This window comes from Agelaius tricolor, unplaced genomic scaffold, assembly GCF_023055355.1.
Source record: "Agelaius tricolor isolate 1412-34295 unplaced genomic scaffold, bAgeTri1.0.p SCAF_17, whole genome shotgun sequence".
Classification (NCBI taxonomy): domain Eukaryota; kingdom Metazoa; phylum Chordata; class Aves; order Passeriformes; family Icteridae; genus Agelaius; species Agelaius tricolor.
Genome location: NW_027269277.1, coordinates 6,210,434 through 6,231,591, shown reverse-complemented (window position 1 = coordinate 6,231,591; position 21,158 = coordinate 6,210,434). Strand labels below are relative to the sequence as shown.

Here is a 21,158-nt window from a genome sequence, read left to right as displayed (position 1 = left end):
CTGTGGGAGGCTGTGGGGCCCGTGCACGTGGCCAGGAGGCCACGAGCTGTGTGTGGCTGTGGTGCCCACACAGATGGCCACAGGAGGCCACAGCCTGCAGCCACAGGGAGACCACAAACCACCAGGCAGCAGCTTGGTCACCAGCTTGTGGGCAGCTCCCTGGTGGGTTCTGAGGAAGAGGGGGCGCCTCTGCTCAAGGAAAGACTGGTGAAGAGAAAGGAAGAGCCTGGGAGAGCAGTGGAGCTCCTTCTGCAGCAGGAGCTGGGCAGCCAGACAGGAACTGCTCTGGGGAGTGCCTCCTCCTCTGGCAGCACCCAAGGCAGGCAGGGGCACACTGGGGACATGGAGCACTGAGCTCTTTCTGGGGATTGAAGGGACTGGGAATGATGTCCAGGATGGACCCACGTGTGACAGGACCACAGTGCAGCGTGGCATTCTGGGCCACTAAGAGGGAGCTGGCCAATCATTCCCACCCTGGTAATTAGCATATAACTGAACAGCAGAAGGATGACCTACAAATCCTTCTGAGTTGGCTGCTGACCAGAGCAAGCCAAGACAGAAAAAAAAAACAACACAAAAAAATCACCCAGACTGAAGCACAATCTGGAAACATGAGCACAAATTAGTTCCTCATGAATATTCATCAAAGGGCAGCACCACGTTTGCATTAAGGTTTGCCAAGAGGCACCACCCACCTTCTGTTTATCGCTCACTGGGAGACACTGAGCAGATCCTACTGAGGGCAGGCAGGAGGGGGCTCTGAAACACCCTGGCAGCTCTGGCAGGCATTGCTGTGCCCAGGAATGGCACAGCCCAGCCTGTGCTGGGAGCTCTGGCAGGCACTGCTGTGCCCAGGAATGGCACAGCCCATGGTGGGAGCTCTGGCAGGCACTGCTGTGCCCAGGAATGGCACAGCCCTATGTTGGGAGCTCTGGCAGGCACTGCTGTGCCCAGGAATGGCACAGCCCATGTTGGGAGCTCTGGCAGGCACTGCTGTGCCCAGGAATGGCACAGCCCATGATGGGGGCTCTGGCAGGCACTGCTGTGCCCAGGAATGGCACAGCCCATGTTGGGAGCTCTGGCAGGCACTGCTGTGCCCAGGAATGGCACAGCCCATGCTGGGAGCTCTGGCAGGCACTGCTGTGCCCAGGAATGGCACAGCCCATGATGGGGGCTCTGGCAGGCACTGCTGTGCCCAGGAATGGCACAGCCCCTGGGACAGCACTGCCTGCCTGCTGAGGCAGGTGATGCAGCAGCAGCTCTGGCTGCTCTGTGTGTGCCAAGGCCTTCCCACACCCCAACTGCCACCAGCACTGGGGTGACATTGGAGCCCCTTGGCAGCTTCAGGTCCAGCTCATCGGGGAAAAAGGGCAAACAGACTGGCCAAAACTCCCCCTTAATCATTAGTTACTAATTAGGATCCTCTGAAATTCCCATTTTCAGGGAGGTGGGGTGAGTGGCAGGTGAGAAGCCCAGCTCACAGGCCACTTTTCCTCTCCCTAAGGAATTAAACACACTTTTCCTGCTGGGAGCCCCCACCTCCATGCACATCTGAGGGGTCTGGGTGCAAGAACAGTGGATGCAGGATCATCACAGTTCAGTTTTATAAGGCATCTGCAGTTAATTCAAAAACAGATTTCTAAAAAGTTGAGGGGCGTAGAAAGAGCAGTTCTGCCAAAGCACACTCAGTTCATCCTGGTGTTTTCCCTCACCCACTGCTTTCCCTCAAATGCTCCTTAGGCCCTGCTCCCCCAGAGATGAGAGCAGGTAGAAGTTATTAACCTCCCTTTCTTTAAAAATTATAATTAATGAAATTAATAACAGAATTTACTAAGACCTTTTAGGAATACATTATCTCCTATGGAAGAAATTTTGACAAACACTGCAGCTATTCAGCATTCCTCCTGCCCTTACAGTACATCCCAGCAAGCTTTTCTCTCTGATTTTTTTGGTTGACTTTGTGTTTTTTTTTAAAAAAAGCTGTCTCCTTCCAAGTGAAACTGGAATTAAACTTTCCTATTCAAATCCTCCTCAGCTCAGTAAGTGTGGCCAGCTTCTTCCCCAAGGGTCCCAGCCCCACAGCGTGGATCCAAGCCCCGGGGCTATGGAGAGGGAGGGATGGGACCTCCATGTGCACCAGCTCCTTCCCAAACTCACCCCCTGCCCTGAGTGCCAGAAATGGGTCAGCTCAGGGGGTCCCAGAGCCTCCCTTTTATCTGTGCTGGGGCAGGTCACTCCCACTGACAGCAGCGACCCTGGGGCTGTGGCGGGAGGCAGCAGCTGGAGGGGTCCCGGCGCAGCCGGGGCTGCCCCGTGTGCGAGCACAGAGGAGACTCCCCTGCTCCCGGCTGAATGCACACTCAGATGTGCTGCTCAGACTGGCTGTGCTCCAGCCAGAGGCATCACAAAGCCTCGATTCAAGGGCTCTTCCTATTTGGCTGCAGCAGCTCGCAAAGGGAACAGAAAACATCTCACAGAAGGCGACGCTGCCAAAATACGGAAACTGAGCAGAGGGCACAAATTCCCTGTGTCATGTCTCCAGGCTGCTCCACAGCCTGGCCTGGGCCTCTGGCCCTGGTGCAGATCAGAAAGGGTCCATGGGGTGATGGCAGGCCCAGCAGTGATGGGAGGAACCCACACTGACAGAGCACAAATGAGGAGCCTCACTGGTGCTTCCGCCCTCCTGCTGCTGGGTGGGGATGACCCAGAGATGCTGTGGGTCAGGCTGGCAGGTGAAGGAAGGCTCTGTGCCCAGGGTGACACCTGAGGGTGCAGTGTGGCATAGGCTGCTGTCAGGGAAGTAAGCCCTGTGAGCCCCTGCATGGAGCCACAGCACAGCCCTCTTCCCACCACAGTGCCCTGGCACCTCTGCAGCTCATGCTCCTCACAAGAAACAAAACCCCAAACCAAACTCCAATGGCTGAGCCACCTGCAACACCCCCCTGCCCTCTGCCACCTCTCTAGCTGCTCTGAGCAGTGTCCTGCCACTGTCACCACCCTGTGCTTCCACACAGAGTGCCCTGCCCATGCACAGGGGCTGAGGAGGGGCTGCAGGCTGCCAGGTGAGCCCGTGTCAGTGCTGGGGCTGTGGCACCAGCCCTGCTGAGACCTGTGCCTGCCATCAAGAAAGGGAGCAGGACACGGGCACAGGCCTGTGGGTGCAGCCAGCTCAGCTCTCGGGGCACAGCACGCTCTGGGCTGGGGGCAGAATGGCCCTTACACACCTTAAGGGCTCTCTGGGACAAAACCAGCCTGAAGGACACGAGGGCAGGGGCTGTGGGCAGCACCTGTGCCATGCTCATGGCTGCAGCTCTTCAGAGGGCTCCACACACCAGCCCTCAGGGCATGGCAGAGGGCAGGAGGGCCATCAAGTATCTCTTCTCAAACCCTGTATTTATTAAAAGTCAAAGCCTCCAGATGGGCTGGGCTGAATCCAAGCCTCAAGTGTTCTCCAAAACATCTCCATTTCAGAGCTGGGCCAGAGCCAGCCCCATTTTAAGCTGCCGCTGAGTAACATGGAACCTGGATTTCTTGATAGCAGACAAGGGAAAAATGATCTTTTGCGCTCCACATGTGCAGAATTTGCTTTTTATAGCTTGTTTCTTTAAAAGTTTGGTCCATCTGAAAGACTCATTAGATGCTTTATGTAAATATTTCATAACAAAAGCCCTATGACTATAATCAGGTTCTGCTTGCTGGCCTCTCCTGTTTTCCCTCCTTCCCTTCCTCCCTCCCACTCCACCACACACTTCTCTGCAGAAAGTATTTTCTTTTCAATAGCACTGACTGAACAAAGGAGAGAGGGGGTAAAGCAGCAAGGAGGATCTCCTGGCTGAAACAAGCACTCCTTGCCCAGGACAGAGGCAGTGCTGGAATCAGGCCAGGAGAAAACCCAGAGAATTCAGGAAAAGATTTTGGAGACTCTTAAGATTGAAAAATCAGACTAAAAGTCACAGCACGAACCCTCAGCCAGCAGCTGAAAGCCAGCATTGAACAGGGAGTTTCTGAGTGCCTGAAGTCAGAATGCAGTAGAGCAACTGCTTGTTAACAACAACAGGAGAAAAATTTGAATTCAAAGAGAGTAACAGAAAACAAATCTGTTTACACTGAAAACAAACAAACAAACCTTACCTTGGTGAATCCTATCTGCTCCTTCCGGAAGTTTTCCAAAGGTTTGATCAGCAAATCACTTGCATTCTGCACCTACAGTGCAAAGAAAAAGCATTTTAATTGCAGGGTGCTGATCAATTTTCTCCTAAACAGAGGCTGAACAGGGCTAGAAGCCAAGAGCTCTGAGATTTTAATGTTTTTGACTGGAAACTTCTTCTCTTTCTGTACGTGAATTCACTTAAACCATCTGTACCTGCTCTTCCTCATGGGTGACACACTGCAAACCCCAGCCACATCCCAGGAGGCTTTGGGGACATCCTGTGGGTCACAGGGAGTGTCCCCCACCTCAAATAAAGGATGGGGTTCCCTTGTCTCAAGATTCAGCCAGCAGGTTATCTGTCACAGAACAGCTAGGGAAAAGGGAAAGCCTGCCTGTGTCTCTTCCACTCCTGTCTCAGGTCTCAGAGATCTTCCCTGGATGGTGCTCTGCCCACCTTTACCATGAATCCACGTGAAAGTGAGCTCATCCCAGTTTGTATCACTGGCTCCAGCTCCAGCCTGGCACTGGGACCAGCCTGCTGTCTGCTCCCATCCCCACCTCCCTGACAGGCTCTGCCCCAAGCTCCAGAGAAGGGAGAGGGGGACAGCAGGGGACAGGACACCACACAGCACAGCCCCTCAGGGAAGTTAAATCTGATGAACACAGTGAGTGAGTGAGTGTGAAACCTCCTGAGGGAGCTGCTGTAAAACAGAATTGATCCTGCAAGTAGAGGGGAAAAAACCCCAACTTTGAAAATTGGACAGTGCCCATAACCCCTGAAACACCTTCCCATGCTCCCCCCACTGCCAAAGGAGCCACTGTACCTGGGATGTCATTCATAATAAAGAAGTATCTCAGTGCTTCCCTGGTTTCCTGCTGTTCCTTGCCTGCCCAGGGACCCTCTGGCCCAGCCTGGCAGGAGCTCCTGCTGCTGCACGAGGCAGGGGAAGGCAGAGCCAAGCAGCACATTCCTGGCGTGCTGCACGCTCTCCACCGAGCCTAACCTTCATGTTTTTCCTGGAATTAGGAGTGAAATGGGAAGCCAGCACTGGCTCTGGAGGAGCCTGGAGAGCTGAGGGCACATGGCAGCAGGAAGCTGATGGCAGTGCATTGTACTGCAGGAGCTGCACCAGCACTGATGGGCTCAGGGACACCTGCCTTCCTGCACCCAACAAAAACTGAGCAAAAACATTCCTGATTCTTTAACCCTTGGTTTCCCCACAGTGAGCAGCCCCTCCAGCTGCAGGGCCTGAGGCTCTGTGCCTGCCTGAGCTGCCTGGGAGAGCCACAGCCCCCCAGTCCTATTGCTGTGCCTGCCCATGCTCAGGGACCATGGACAGACGAGTACAGAGCACGTTCCCAGTGCTCCCAGCTTCCCTCTGCTGAGAAGGCTAACACAGAGGCACATGGTGCTGTGGCTGTGATTTGGCATTCAGGAATGACAGAGCCCAGCTCCCATCTCCTTACCATCATGGACCTCTCCAGCTCCACTTCTTGCAGCAGCTCTGCAAACTCCTTAAAGGACTCGGCTGTAAGAAAAGAAGAGGCTGGTCAGGGGAGCTGGGATGAGGCACTGGATGTGGCACTGTCACACCCTGTGTGACACATGTCAGGACACCCCAATGTGGCTGCACCCCCAGCATGGTCATCTAAAGGCTGACAATAAACCAAGAAGAGGAGGCTCCTTTTGGCAGAAACTGAGTGAGGCAATGGCAGGTGCAGGCTGGCCTTGAGGGGTATTTATGTATGCAAGGGACAGGAGGGTCTCCTGCCCAGGCAATGAAGGAGTGAAGTCCCTGGGAAGATAAGAGGATGTTAATTAGCTTTTATTAGGAACTGTGTTATAGAGGTGGCAATACAGGTGGCAGAGAAGGGGCAAATGCAGGGAAAGCCAAACAGGGGCAAGGGGAGCTGCCATCCCCAGGGCCTGCAGCAGGACAGGCCCTGCCACTTTGGGCAGGACAGGGGTGCCTGGCCTGCCCAGACAGCTGCCATCAGCACCAGGATGAGCTGTAGGTGCCACCTCTGTCCCAGGAAGAGCTGCAGGGGCTTGCCAGGACCAGGACAAGTGTGTCAAATAAAAATGGCCTGGAATGACAAAGATGACGTACTTCACCAGGAGGCACAAAGTCTATGTACAGGAGGAAAAGCAGCAGGTGTAGACATGGTCACAGACACTGACACCACTCCCCAAAATGCCAGCAGTGAAACAAAAAGATCTCATTGATAAACAGTTGGAGTCCAACTACAATAAAAATAGCATTAAACCTTTCCTTTAACAAACTGAAATAAGAATAATTCAACCTGGGGAGATAAAAGACTAGGTGGGAGCAGCTGACCCCACACCAAGGGGGAACGTGCAGCCCGTCTCCCTGCCCATCAAAGGAGAACTTGGGAAGGGGCTGAATTTGTTCCAGGGGAGGAAAGCCCTCAGCAGCAGAGCACTGACAGTGCCAAGCCAAACTCCCCTCTCTCTGGGCTGCAAGGCAAGGCTGGGCAAACACCTGCCCATGCAGGTACTGTGGCTGTGTGCTGGCTGCCTGGGGGAACAACCTGATCACCCCAGTGCACCTGGGAACTACCTGGGAGTTAGCTGGGAAAGTTTCCCACAGCTCCAGCCTGCTCAGCACAGCGTGGGACAGGTCTGGTGGGTCCCAGGCTCCCTCTTGTCCTGGTGGGAACATCCCAGAGTGGCTCTGTCAGACCCCAGAGCTCTGCAGTTCAGACCCTCCCTCCCTGCTGGGCTGGGCAGGGCAGCACACGAGGGGGCACAGCAGCTGTACAGCAATGCAGGCACAGGATTAGCTTGTCCCACAGGTCAGGAAGAAGCTGCTCCTGTGCTCCCTGTGCAAGCTGAGAGTCCTCTCCCCTCAATCACAGCAGCACCTTGGGAGAGGTACCTGTCCTAAAATCCAGTGTAAGGATTCATTCTGCAGCTGCTGAGACACACAGAAGGGAAAAACTGCAGCCTTGTGCCATGGGCCCTCAGCTGCAGTGGCACAACAGATCTTCCTGATGAGTCAGGAGCTTCTGAGCTCTCCTGCACTGAGGGCTCCAGCACCCAGCAATGCAATGGCTCTACAGCTCATGGTGCTCACACCCAGGGCCACACGTGGCTGTCACTGTGGCTCCCCAGGATGGTGGAGTGTATGCACACCAGGGGCCTGAGCCAGGAAAAGAATTATCACAGGGATTAAAAATCCAGCCCCAAACTTACAGGGAAATATGTCAGTGCCTAAAATGTTCCCCAGCCATTTTTTCCTTTTGATCTACAGGAAGAGCCCAGGAACATGTTTCCTGGCTCCAGTCACAGAACAGCCCACTGCTGACCCTGTACCACACACAAGGCTCAGATCCTGCTGCCAGCCTAGCAGTGCCTGGGGTGGATCTGTGCTACTGGCCTGGGTCAGAATTTGCCAGCCCATCAGGGCAGTGTGGAGCAGGGGGGACACCAGCAGTACAGCCTGCCCAGCCACAGCTGGGAACTGACATCTGGAAATGCCAGAGTGACTCTGCTGAGCAGCCAGCAGCATTCCAGGAAGGTCCTTACAGGATTGCAGGTTCCTGTGCCTGGGAGGGAAGAACATGCCACCCCATCTCACTGCCCCCTCCATCTCTGCAGGAGCTGCTGATTTGGGTCCTGTGAGGTGACAGTGGAGGAGCTGCAGGAGGGGGCACAGGAGGGGCTGCAGCTGTGGGGTGACACAGGTGCATCCATGGCCTTTCACATCCCATGGGGAAAGTGCTGCTCACAACAGACAACATCAGCCCAGTGTCCTGACTGCCACCTGCAGTGTCCCCGCTGCCACCCGCTCGCGTGCCTGGCTGCTCTGTGCCCACACAAGGAGAGAGCAGTGTGACTTTAGCTCTATTTACAACCCAAACATGTTCTCTTGCAGTGCCTAAGAAGTGCCTGTAAGTGTTCTGCTCCACTCCCATAGCCTGCACATGAAATGAGCTCTGCACTCCCACGCAGACCCCTGGCACCCTGGCAGATGGAAGCTGCTACGGAGACGTCAACGCCCCAGTGCTGTGTCAGGAATAAGGAAGCCTCAACCCCTGCAGGCACACCAGGGCCTGGGTGAGAGGAGGAACACAGCCCAGGCTTCTTCACAGGCAAGCTGGGGATCTCTTCTTGAAAAAGCAAAACAAATACTCCCCAGCAAAACTGAAAGGAAACACGCTCCTTTCACCATGGAGTGTTTTACATCTGCTCTCTTGCTCTCCCCCATCCCACACTCCCTTTATTCAACCTCTGTCATTCCCAGCAGCCTTGCTTGGTTGTTGGAGCTTTGTTCCTTCCAGCCAAGAGGAGAGACACTCCTTTCCTTGCATGGCTGTTTGCCTCAGACCCCTCAGCTCCCAGGAGGGGCATCTACATGGCAGAGTTCCCCCCTCCCTGACCTGTGTGTGTTTGGAAGCTCAGACCTCTGCTGCCATTACATTTGGAGGCTGACTCATTTCCAGTGGGTTTCACCCAGAGACTTTCCATAAAGGAAACAAGCCTTGGAGGGGCAGGCTGCAGTCTGCTTAACGTGGCTTTAAATACAACAGCCCAAGGAACAGGCTCTACTTCCTTCCCCTTCTGACAGCAGCTGAGAGATCTGACACCAGCAATGTCACACTGCTGCCACTCTGCAACCACTGCCTGACAAAAGCTGGTTTTCTTTTTTTCCCCTATGTGCAGCCCTTGGGAGCAGCCTGGAAAAGACCCTGTGCCTTGTGCCCCACCCCATGAATGCCCTGTGAATTCTCCTGCCTGGAAAATGCCCTGTGAGCCCATGGGCAGCCCCAGCTCCTCAGCCCAGGCAGGTGGCCCAAGTGTTTTGTCTGATGGGGCAGGGTGAGAACCTTGGGGGCTGAGGATGCTCTGCTGTCCCTCCTGCAGCCCTCTGTCACCCCCACGGAGTCCACTCACCATTCATGTGAAACGTGCAGGGTTTGGGGCATTAAGGTCCCTGGGCTGTGGATGCTGAGTGACTCCCAGAGCTGAGCTGGGGGAGGGCAGGGATGTAACCCAGCTCCAGGATCACTAATCCCCAAGCAGATGTGCAGGCAGCAGCCCTGCAAGGCTGCCCAGGGCACAGATGGCCATTGTTTTCCATTTGAGACACATCCAGCAGCCCTTTTTCCCAGCAGTTTGCAGCCTGGTGCCCTTGCAGGGCAGCGTGGGGCAGTTTGTTCCAGCACAGCAAAGGCAGCTCTGGGAGCAGCACCCAGAGCTGGGCTCCCAGAGCTCTGAGAAGAGGGGCTGGCTGGGAGGTCAGCACCACACTGCATCCTCCCCAGTACCTGGAAGCATGGAGCAGGCCTGGAGCCATGGAAAACCTCTGCAAATTATCCGCTGAATTGGGAATGTGAAACTCGACCCGTGACTGTTCAACTTCAGAAAATAAGCTGTGGAAGAGCTGCCTGGAACCCGGCTCCTGAGGCTGCTTAAAAACCATCAGGCAGGCTAATTCCTAGAGAGGGAGACTGTTCCAATTACTGGAAGTCAGCTTCAAAAAGCAGAGAACTCACCAATATTGATCTCATCATCCGTCAGTGTGTCACCAATGAAGTCGAACTGGAAGGACTGCAGAGTCTGGGAGAACTTCTGCACTGCTGAGGAGTATCCTGGAAAAGGACAGAGCAATCAGCTGTGGGTTTCTGCAATTGTTCTACAGAGGCTGCATGTCCTAGGAATTTATCCTGAATGGAACAAGACCAGAGGAGGGTGGTTATGAAAATCCACAGGCAATTTCAGCACTGCAGAAAATGCTGCAGCATTAATAACCCTCAGAGGCTGCAGAGAGAATTGGATTTGGGTTTTTTCTCCCTCTGAAAAAGCTTCTGCAGCACTAATGGATGCACCACACAGTACAACAACTGATCAATGGCCTTGTGTCCAGCTACAGACAGGAAGGGACACTTCCCTGCAGGAAAACCTTCAGGAGATACTCCAGGGCTCTGTGTGCACCAGCACAGCCCCTTGGAGCACAGGGGCTGTTGGACAGGCTGGCCACTGTTCACAGAAATTGTTTCATAATATGAGAGAAAAATCTGTAGAGTCAGAAAATAAATGTGAGGGAAAAGGCAGGACTAAAAATAACTGTTCCTCTGTGGGGTCATGGACACAGACAGTCCCTGAGGGAAGGACAGTGCCACAGAGCACACAGCTGAGCCAGGGGCACCCACAGATGGCCCTGGGACCTGCTGCTCCTGCTGGTGAGGAACAGTCGGGGCTGGAAGCAAAGAAATTGCCTGATGTTTCCTGTGGCTCAGTCCAAATTATTTTTGGACCTTCCAGAGAGGTTTCTGGCCCAAAGGATGCTTTGTTTCTTTGCACCCTGTGTGGCTGCAGGACGTGTCTGGACGGCGTCTGCTGGCATTGGCAGAGGGGCCCTGGGACGTGACAGTGACACCAGCACAGAGCCTGACCCAGGGCCAGCAGGGACAGCACACTCACTGCATCGGCCACATCATCCTGCACAAAGCTACAACAATTCCTGAGATACAAACAGAAGGAGGCTGCACTTGCCTGACCTCAGAGAGGAGCGTGCAGGCAACAAAACGAAAAGCAAAGGAATAATGTTAGCCTGTGATTTACATTGCTGCTTCCCCTAATTTGGGACTCCAGCTATGGGCACAGTCCCAGGCTGGACTCCTTTGTGGCAGTGCACAGAGATGGCACTTTCAGAAATTCATGAAATTACAAGTGGGGAAGATGTGACAGCACAGACAGCTGGTTATGGGCAACCAGCTCCTACCACTGCTTTGCCAAGCCAGCACCATGATTGCTGTATACAGGAACTTGGTGCACATGGATGGGTTTTTTTGATTTGAAAATAAAACTTACTACTGTGGTGGCAATCATGGGACACTCTGAAATGCTGCTGTGAAGGGGAGAGAAAAATTGGACAACATTGAAATGAATGCTGAGGAAAAGAAATGAAGTGGTCTGGACCCTGTCAGGTCCCCAGACTGCCCTGCTTCCCCTGTCCCCAGGTCAGGAGCTCCTGACCCTCCCCAAGGTCCCTGGGCAGGCAGGGGTGGGGGCACTGCCGGGTCCCCAGTGCAGGCTCAGAGTGCAGTCCCTGCTTCTCCCTCAAAGGCCTCGTTCAGCAGCTCCCTCGATGGGTCAAACCTTGGCTCCTGAATGGGCAGATTCAGGCCTGAATGTCGCTATTTAGCCCCAGCTGCCAGGGGCTGGAGCACGTAAATGGGTGAACTCTTACAGAACGATGTCATTGACTTCATGGAAAACCTCAGCAAATAATTCCCCCTCAGTGCCCCAGTGCTCACTCAGGCCAGGCTGGAGGCTCATTCAGCCCTTGCTCAGGGGAATCTTTGTTCATGCCCTGCAAATCCCTGTCACCATCACTGTCCCTGACGCTGCTGTGGCCCCATCCAGCCCCTCCCGTGCTGCTGCTCACATGTGATCTTCAATCCCTCCCTCCCAACACCCCTCCCAGCCCAGTGTGTGTCCTTGAGCCCCTCTGAAAGCAGCAGCACCCCCATCTCTCTGTCTGTCTGTCTGTCCCCTCCATGGGTGCTGGCTGGGGGCAGGTGACAAGGCACCACAGCTCCAGTGTCCCCTGCAGCACACACAGGTCCCCAGGGGTGGTACCTGGCAGGGACAGAGGGTCTGCATGTGCTGTGTGTCCCTGTCAGCCCAGGGGGGAAGGAGGGAGAGAGGGAGGGGGCTGTGAGCCCGTACCCTGCGTGCTTGGCAGGCTCTGGAGCAGCTCCTAATGGAAACCAGGCTTCTCCAGACCAACCCAGCTCCACTCCCACACGTAGTGAGCCTTGGCTGAACATTGGCTCCTGACAGAGCTCATGTGTGCATGCACAGGGCAGCACTGCTGCCACAGCCCTGGGGTGTGAGTGGGACACAGCACAGGGCTCACTGACTGCTGGCACTGCCACAGCCCTGGGGTGTGAGTGGGACACAGCACAGGGCTCACTGACTGCTGGCACTGCCACAGCCATGGGGGTGACAGGGACACAGCACAGGCTCAGTGACTGCTGGCACTGCCACAGCCATGGGGGTGACAGGGACACAGCACAGGCTCAGTGACTGCTGGCACTGCCACAGCCATGGGGTGTGAGTGGGACACAGCACAGGCTCAGTGACTGCTGGCACTGCCACAGCCATGGGGGTGACAGGGACACAGCACAGGCTCAGTGACTGCTGGCACTGCCACAGCCATGGGGGTGACAGGGACACAGCACAGGGCTCACTGACTGCTGGCACTGCCACAGCCCTGGGGTGTGAGTGGGACACAGCACAGGCTCAGTGACTGCTGGCACTGCCACAGCCATGGGGGTGACAGGGACACAGCACAGGCTCAGTGACTGCTGGCACTGCCACAGCCATGGGGTGTGACAGGGACACAGCACAGGCTCACTGACTGCTGGCACTGCCACAGCCATGGGGGTGACAGGGACACAGCACAGGCTCACTGACTGCTGGCACTGCCACAGCCCTGGGGTGTGAGTGGGACACAGCACAGGGCTCAGTGACTGCTGGCACTGCCACAGCCATGGGGTGTGACAGGGACACAGCACAGGCTCAGTGACTGCTGGCACTGCCACAGCCATGGGATGTGACAGGGACACAGCACAGGCTCAGTGACTGCTGGCACTGCCACAGCCATGGGATGTGACAGGGACACAGCACAGGCTCACTGACTGCTGGCACTGCCACAGCCATGGGGGTGACAGGGACACAGCACGGGGCTCACTGACTGCTGGCACTGCCACAGCCATGGGGGTGACAGGACACAGCACAGGGCTCACTGACCATGGGAACCAGAGGATGGGGGCTGTGTCCCTGCAGGGCTCATCACCAGTCCCTGAGGCAGAGAATTGGTGTCAGTGCTCAGAGACACTCGGTGGGACGTTGCCCCTTCCCTCGGTGGCACTCAAATGGCAGTGGTGACAGTGGTGACACCTCATCAGGCAGGGCAGGGGGGCTGGGGAGAAAGGGATAAGCCACAGCCACAGGAAAGAGGCTTGACCACAGGAAGGAGCCAGCAGGAAAAGATTTGCTGTGGAAAAACGGGGCTCCATCCCACGCTGGGAGAGATAAGTCTGTATTCTCCCTTGTTTTAACTGTTGGAAATGTTTTCCCCCCAGTACAAGCACTCAGTTGCCAAAGGCTGCTGCCCTGCACCCCCAGAGCCTGGCAGGAGGGAGAGGCAGCTGCAGGGCCTGTCCTGCTCCCCCAGCACCAGACCCAAGGATCAAGGAACAGTGCCATGCTCCAAGCTGGAATATCCCTGCAAACAGCACACCAAGGCCCAGCACTACCCCACAGACCCTGCCTGCTCAGCCTGTTTCCATGGAAACACACCAAAATGAATTTCATCAGGAGTCCTCAAGGACTCCTCTCCCTTCCAGCATCAGGAAGCAATGCCAAATATCACCATTTGTGGTTACAATCATTTACTCTCCTAGTCAAAATGAAGTTCCATCCCTGCACAGAGTGGCCCCAGCAGGGCTGCAGGGCAGGAGCAGGGAGCAGCAGTGCCAGCCATGCCAGCCTCAGGAGGCACACACAGAGCTCAGGGCTGTATTTATGTGTGAATAAACACACCTGCAGAGCCAGCAGCTCTGGAAGGATGTGCCTCACAGCTTGCTCAGTAAGGACCTATGATTGTCACTTCAACCTTTGACAGCAACCACAGGTAACCAAAAACCACAAAGAAAAATGCGCTGCTACCACTGCAAAAGCCACAGGTTTCTGACAAAACACAAACACAAGCAGAGCCCCAAACCAGGCTGTGCTGCTGCTTCTTCCTCCAATGCTTAGAATTTAAACCAGAAGGAAACCATCACCACAGAAAAGAACCCTGGGGGAACAGGGTGAGCAGACACAGACAGAGAATGGGGCACAAAGGTGCTGCTTGAGGGTCTGCAATGCTCAAGGTGTCACAGGTGCACATCCTTAATTAGCTTTACTAATTGCAACCCAGGTCACAGCCTGTGTGACTGCAATGGTCCTCTGTTCCCAAGAGAGGAAACCATGCCCCTGAGCACATGGAAATGGAAGTGGCTGTGACAACCAAGCAGTGACAGCTATGGGGACCAGCAGGATCCTGAGCCAGGACAGGAGGGCCCTGCCTGGGCTGCCTCATTTAACACCACAGGGACACAATGGGACATTGGGTGTGATACAGGGGCAAAAAACAGCCTGATTTTTAGAAATAAACACTTTGAAAACCAACAGGACATCTCCAGCTGTGCAGGAGAGTGGGTGTGGAGGGTACACATCACATTGGCCAGGGCCAGGCTGCCAGCACCCTCACCCCTGTCACCCACACCCCAATAGCCCTTGTTTAGATGACACTCTGTGCAGCAGCTGGTACACAGCACCACTCTGCTTCTTCCTAGGAAACAGCCAGGTGGGAATTGCTGCTCCTCCAGAAGCTCAGGGGCAGAGCAAGCAGTGGGCTCAGCAGCCCTTTGGCTAATCCCCATCCCCACACGCTGCTCCCAGGGAGCAAATTAAGGAGGAAAAAACAAAATAAAAACACTGCCCCTCAAGCTCATCATCTTTGCAATCATTGGCCATGACACTTTCAGTGCAAAGGCAGTCCTGAGTTTAATCTGATCCAGCTGAAGGCAGGAACAGCTGAGCAGTGGTGGGGCTGCAGCATCCCTGCCCTGTTCCTAGGAAGGGACAGGATGTCCCAGCCCACACTGGAAGGTGGGAAGTGACTTTCACTGGTCCTCCCTGCCTGCACCTACGCATGGACAGCTCGGGGAAGAGCAGCCAGCAGAGATTTCCATGGGGGGAAAGGCAATTCCTGAGGTTCTGCATGTGCCCAACCCACAGATTGCAGTGCCAGTCACAGCTTCAGCAAGCCATGAATAAAACCCATATGGAATCAACAGGAAAAACACAGCCTGGGTTTGATCGTGGCAGTGCAAATAACCAGAGCAAAGCTAAGCAGGAGCTCCATCTTTGCATTTTGCTTTCTTCTTCTCCAGCTTGAAAACAAAACTATCAAAGCTGGCCACACACTTTCCTTTCAAACAAGCAAACAAAAGACAATAAAAGTTCACTCTGCCCTTAAACAAGGGCATTTTAAGACATGGAAATTTTTGGGTTGGGATCTCACCCCTGGAAATACATTTTTGTCAGGGAATCGTTGCAAGACCCTGACACACAGCAGCTGAGGTCACACCTACATCTCCTACCAATGGTCCCTACGGATGATTTTCTCCTCCTTGGTGGAGAGCTGTGCACAGCACACATACAGCATGAGAAATTCCACTTTTCCCAGCATGCAGAGAGATGGCTGTGATTCCTAAGGAGACAATAATGTGCCCATTGTTACCAACTCCCTGCAAAGAATTCCCCAGGGAGTTGCATCACTAAAGAGAGAGAGCTGATCACCATCACCTGAGGAGGAGGTTCTGGACACAATACCCAACCCACTGCTTCCAGGGAATTCTCTGTCCTTGCAGCAGAGTTTTAGGAGCCAGCACACAAAGAAAGTGGCCAAGGGGCCAGACTCTGCTCCAAGGTGTTGGATTTACACTGTGTGTACCACCTGCATGAAGCCCCCCAGTCTCTGTCCCACAAAAAAGCCCCTCAGCCTGGAAAGCCATGAGCTCCCCCTCTGAGCCCAGATGTACCATCAGGATCAGGAGTAAGGAGCCCTGACTCATGGAACACTCCCAAACACTCCACAGCTGCTCAAACACAGAAACATGCTAATTTTCTCAGATGAGGATACAAATATAACCTTCCAGTTAGCCTTTTAGGTAGTCCCAAATCCACACAGGATCCTGCAAGGAAGGAATGCAGCCCAGAGGAGAGATGCTCACCAGCAGGGATCACAGAGTGGCCCAGGCCAGGCAGTGCCTGGCAGTGACCCAGGGCCAGCCGTCCGCCAGTGCCCCTGAAGGCTCTGTGGGGACTCAGAAATCCTGACACGTTGGACAAAGGCCATTTTTCCCACACTGACACGGGTTTTCCACTTGCCAGGAGTAAGTGGCTAGCATGAAGTGCTAAAAATAACTTGCTATATTTAGCTGTGCTTTACAAATCTCTTGTGAAGGAATTGACTGGATGTCTCACACTGTCACACATTTACCTCTCCCTTCACTGACTGAGCTGTTCATAAGCTGCTGCTTCCCTTACACAGCCAGTGCAGCCCAGGCTCCAGGCATTAGAGCAGGGCTGTACTCCCAGTAAAAGGACATTTCTCAGTATCTCTCCCTGACCTTTTGCTCTGCTAGTTGGTTACCTGCCCTCTGGACCATCACCTCCACTCACAGTTTCTGTTTCCTGTCCTAAACTTCAATCTTCAATCTTCAATCTTCAATCCCCCTCCCACTCTCCACAGCTTCTGTTTCCTGTCCTAAACTTCAATCTTTTATTCTCATAAATTCTTCTCCTTGCCCAGCCAGCCTTGTGGGAAGTGCCCAAACGAGCTTGACAAGCTTATTTTCTTATTTACTGTTGAATTAAACACCCAAGGACCCAGACAGCAAGAGTTCACGCTCATCACATAATTCTCACGCCTGCTTTATCTCCCTTATTGCCTGAAGGAAACCGGCTCTGCAGAACCTGCCATGCTTCAGATGAGCTGGCAAAGGTTATGAGGCTACACCTCGAAGCTCAAGGCAGTTAAACACACAGAGGGGCTCTTTCCTGGATGCCTGGAGCACAAGGAGATCATGGGTCTCCTCACCCATACCTTGGAAGTTTGGCAACATATCAGCCCAAAACCCCAACCAAAACACAAAGCAACCAAGCAAGACTGGAAGGGCAACAAAGTTTTGGGGCATATTGGTCTGTTTTGGAGAAAACTGGGAGGGGGTGATGTGGGATACAGCTTCTGGGATAAGGATGCACTCTCACCTTCCCTTGGATTAAATTATCCTGCATCTTCTTCCCAAGACCTCCACAGTGACAGATCCATTCATCAGGAAGAGAATCATGCAGCAGATGATGCCTTCAGAATTTCAAAGAAAAACACAGAGCACAGCATTCTCCAAGTGACACTCACTGGCTTGTACTGGTTTCCCAGAGAGCAGCACTTCAGGCTGTATGTTTAATATTTTTATAAGGGACAGTGTGCTGGATGAATTTTTTTTCAATGATTTTTGCTTCTGCAACACAAGGGCAGCACAGGACGCTGCAGCACAGCCTCCAGCACAGCCTGGCCCAGCTCAGCCAGGGCACCCCTGCTCTTCCCACAGCAGCAAAAACTCCTGCTGGCATCAGCACTTCCCTTAGTGCTCCTCAGGATGAGCCATGGGTGAAACTGCACTTTGGAAGCCTGAGCTTCTCAGAGATTAGTTTTTTCCCCTTTGCCATTTTGCTGGCCTTTCAAATCAACCTTGCAGCCCTGCAAAGCTGGAGGAGTTGCTTCAGCAAAACTGGGAAGAGACACAGGGCAGCCAGCCCAGAACACGTGGCCAACTGAAATGGAAGTTAAGAAAAGATGAGCTGCCTTAGAAATCAGCAAAAGTGCAGTAAGAAATAATGCAACTGTTTTTTAAACAAACGCTCCTGGGGTTGCAGAGGCAGAGAAGAGTCACAAAGGAAAAAACAGTGTCACAGTTGTTTGGTTCACCACAGACCAAGCCCAACCACGGGGCTGGTGCTGCCACACCTGCAGGAATTTCAGACGAGCTGGTGTCCCAATCCGAGTGTCAGCACAGCAGGGGATTGCCCAGCACTGCCCTGGGGCACAGTGAACCCGGGTGTAGGAGGGACAGCCACACCTGGGGGACAGTGCCCGGTGGAAGTGGTGGCAGCTCCTGAGCTGGGCAGTCAGCAGCTCCCAAACCCCGCATGGGAGGCTCCAAGGGTGGCAGCACTCTCAGCTTTCCTGAGGACTCCCAACACAGAGGCTGCTGGGTGCAGCAGGGATGGCCAGGTGAGTGCTGGGTGGGGATGGTGCTGCCAGGTGAGCCCTGGGGATGGCAGCACCGGGTGACACTTTGGGGCTGGAAGCCAAGCAGGCAGCCAGCTGGAAGCAGGGTGAGGCTGGCAGGTGGCTCTGGCTGCTGCACCTATGTATACACCTGATGTGGGACATCACTGTCTCATAGAAGGCACCTTCAGAATGCCAGCCTGGGGACAGGTCCTCGGGCTGGGGAATGAAGAACAGGCTCTTTGAAATATAAAAATAAAAATACACGAAGCTGAGCCAGGGAAAACAAATGGATTTTGCCCTCCCTTGGGAGGAGTGAGCTGTCAGGGAGGGGCAGCAGCTGCTTTCCCAGGGCATCAGAGGAGCAGCAGGGATCCCTGCAGTGCTCCAGGCTGTCACTATGATATTTTCTGAAAAATCCCTTGACAGGATTTTTCTCTTGAGAAGCTTCAGAAGAAAAAAAAAAACAATAATTATCTGCTGCTGTGGAATGCAACAGGTGCATCTTTGATCGGTTTATGTTGGTTGTTTCTAATTAATGGCAAATCACAGTTAGCTGGCTCAGACTCTCTGAGAGTCACGAGCTTTTGTTATTCATTTTATTCTATTCTTTTCTATTCTATTCTATTATTCTATTCTATTCTTTCTATTTTTCTAGCTTTCTAGTGAAATCCTTTCTTCTATTCTTTTAGTATACTTTTAATATATAATTTTAATATGCATATAATTTAATATATATAATTTTAATATAATACATAGTTTTAATATATAATTTTCTTAATATATATTAATATATATCATAAAATAATAAATCAGCCTTTTGAAACATGGAGTCAACGTCTCTTCCCTCGTCCTGGGACCCCTGTGAGCACAGCCACACCACCCAGAGCCCCAGCTCCCCGAGCAGGCTCCTGGCACGGAGCTCTGGCGTGAGCAGCAGAGAGGGTGTGCTCCAAATCCGCGGCTCCCCCGCTGCACAGGCAGGACGGACACGGGGAAAACAAACATGAAAACAACGGACTCTTATCCGGGGCAGAGCACGAGCAATCCCCACGGAGACGTCTCATGATCCGCATCTCCCTGCAGCCCCCCTTCGCGGGCAGGGCAGGCTCCGGCGGGCGCTCGCTCGCTCCAAGCCCCGATGATTTCAGAGTTTCCCTCGATAAGGGCGCAGCGGGGCTGGGCAAGGGCCAGCTGAGTCACACAGCACAGCCAGGGAGGGAAAGATCCCTGAGCCACCAGGGCGGCTCAGCAGCGAATCGGGGCGGGGAGGGACGCGCATCCCTCCGGATCCAGGCTGGGAACGCGCATCCCTCCGGATCCAGGCTGGGAATGGGCATCCCTCTGGATCCAGGCTGGGAATGCTCATCCCTCCTGATCCAGGCTGGGAATGCTCATCCCTCCTGATCCAGGCTGGGAATGGGCATCCCTCTGGATCCAGGCTGGGAATGCTCATCCCTCTGGATCCAGGCTGGGAATGGGCATCCCTCCGGATCCAGGCTGGGAATGTGCATCCCTCCGGATCCAGGCTAGGAATGTGCATCCCTCCGGATCCAGGCTGAGAATGTGCATCCCTCTGGATCCAGGCTGGGAATGGGCATCCTCCGGATCCAGGCTGAGCATGTGCATCCCTCCGGATCCAGGCTGGGAATGTTCATCCCTCCGGATCCAGGCTGGGAATGCACATCCCTCCGGATCCAGGCTGGGAATGCACATCCCTCCGGATCCAGGCTGGGAATGTTCATCCCTCCGGATCCAGGCTGGGGAATGATGCCAGCCTGTCCTGCAGCAGCTGGCACCTCCTGGGAGGCTCCTTGGCACTGTCAGCCTGACCAACCCTGGGGCAGCCTGACCTGCACACTGAGGGGGGCTTTGCCAAGAGCTACCCCCACTCTGGGCACTTTGCAAGGACTTGGGGGTCTGGATTTCCACATCAAAGGGTCCCCCCCAATGCTCTGCAAGTCACCAGTTCATTCTTGAAGTGTCCACAAGTGTTCCTTGTCCATTCTCACAGCTACAAGGTTTAGTAACATTAAAAAATCTATTCTTGTTTTAAACATTCCCAGGCTCTTCAAAATCAGGCTTGGCTGAGGGAACAGGCTAACAAGGAGCGAGATCAGACTGAGAGAGCAACTGACTTCTGGGCTGCACTTATATTTATAGACTTTATCTCAGGCTATTCTGCTGCTCTTATCATCACTTGAACAACTCATGACTGCATGTTCACCTGCACGGAGAATTCGGTGACAGGAAAGGACAAGGGGCACAGAGACCGTGTTTGAATGTGCCCCAGGAGAAAACAGCCTGGCCTGGGATCACTGCTCCCATGCAGCAGCTGTGAGACACAACACAGGCCAGTGTGGACAATGCACAGAACAGAAACAACAAGGTTCCAGAAGCTTTCTGATTCACATGTGTCAGAACCTCAGACAGAAGCTTTATGTGTTTGGAAGACTCATTTAATGCTGAGTAAGGAAAAATAACTGCTGCCTCCTGAACTTCTCCAGCAGTTCCAAAGCTGCGGCATTTTGGTGCTCAGTACCTGTAAATAGTGCTGACTGCTCACCAGAGTTTTTCTCTATAAACCCACAGTTCTCCAAACCTCTGTGTTCCTGCCAGGCAGTGCCTCACAGCCCCCACGGCAGCACCTGCCCCTCTGTCCCTGGAGAATGGCCCAAGCTGGCACTGCAGGCTCTCCCTGCAGCCCAGATCCATGGCTGGGCAGCCAGGGATCAGTGCCAAAGCCACGTTGTGTGGGCAGGAGGATGCAGCATGGCCAGGATGTGCCACAGGTGTCTGGCAGAACAGAGCAGACACAGCACTGTCACCCCACAGAGCCAGGCTGGCACCCAGCAGGACAGAAAAGCCTGGGGGCAAGCATGAGATGTCACATCTGTAGTTATCAGGAATAAAATATTCCAACAATAGCTCAAGCAAAAAGCCAGAAAAGCTGAGTCCTCATACAGTGACTCAAGAGGAAACTCTTAGGTCAGCAGCAGGGCTGCTGTGAGCCGTGGGCTGTGAGACACACAGAACATGGATAACACCCACATCCTCCCAGGGAAGGAGCCAGAAAAGCCAGTAGAAGATGGATGGAGCAGAAAAGCTCCCTGCATGCTCATGTGCAG

The 21,158-nt window shown here is 53.9% G+C and overlaps 1 protein-coding gene across 2 annotated transcripts in view; it reads right to left on the bottom strand.

Moving 5' to 3' along the window:
- The window catches only part of OPHN1 (oligophrenin 1), a 52,592-nt gene that overhangs the window by 26,542 nt on the left and 4,892 nt on the right, over positions 1 to 21,158 (bottom strand). For both annotated transcript variants that reach the window (XM_071442246.1, XM_071442247.1), the window contains exons 2-4: positions 9,671 to 9,766; positions 5,618 to 5,679; positions 4,132 to 4,203 (exon numbers count right to left, since the gene is read on the bottom strand). In XM_071442246.1, the coding sequence (XP_071298347.1) occupies positions 4,132 to 4,203; positions 5,618 to 5,679; positions 9,671 to 9,766 (230 nt within the window). The remainder of the gene's footprint in view (positions 1 to 4,131; positions 4,204 to 5,617; positions 5,680 to 9,670; positions 9,767 to 21,158) is intronic.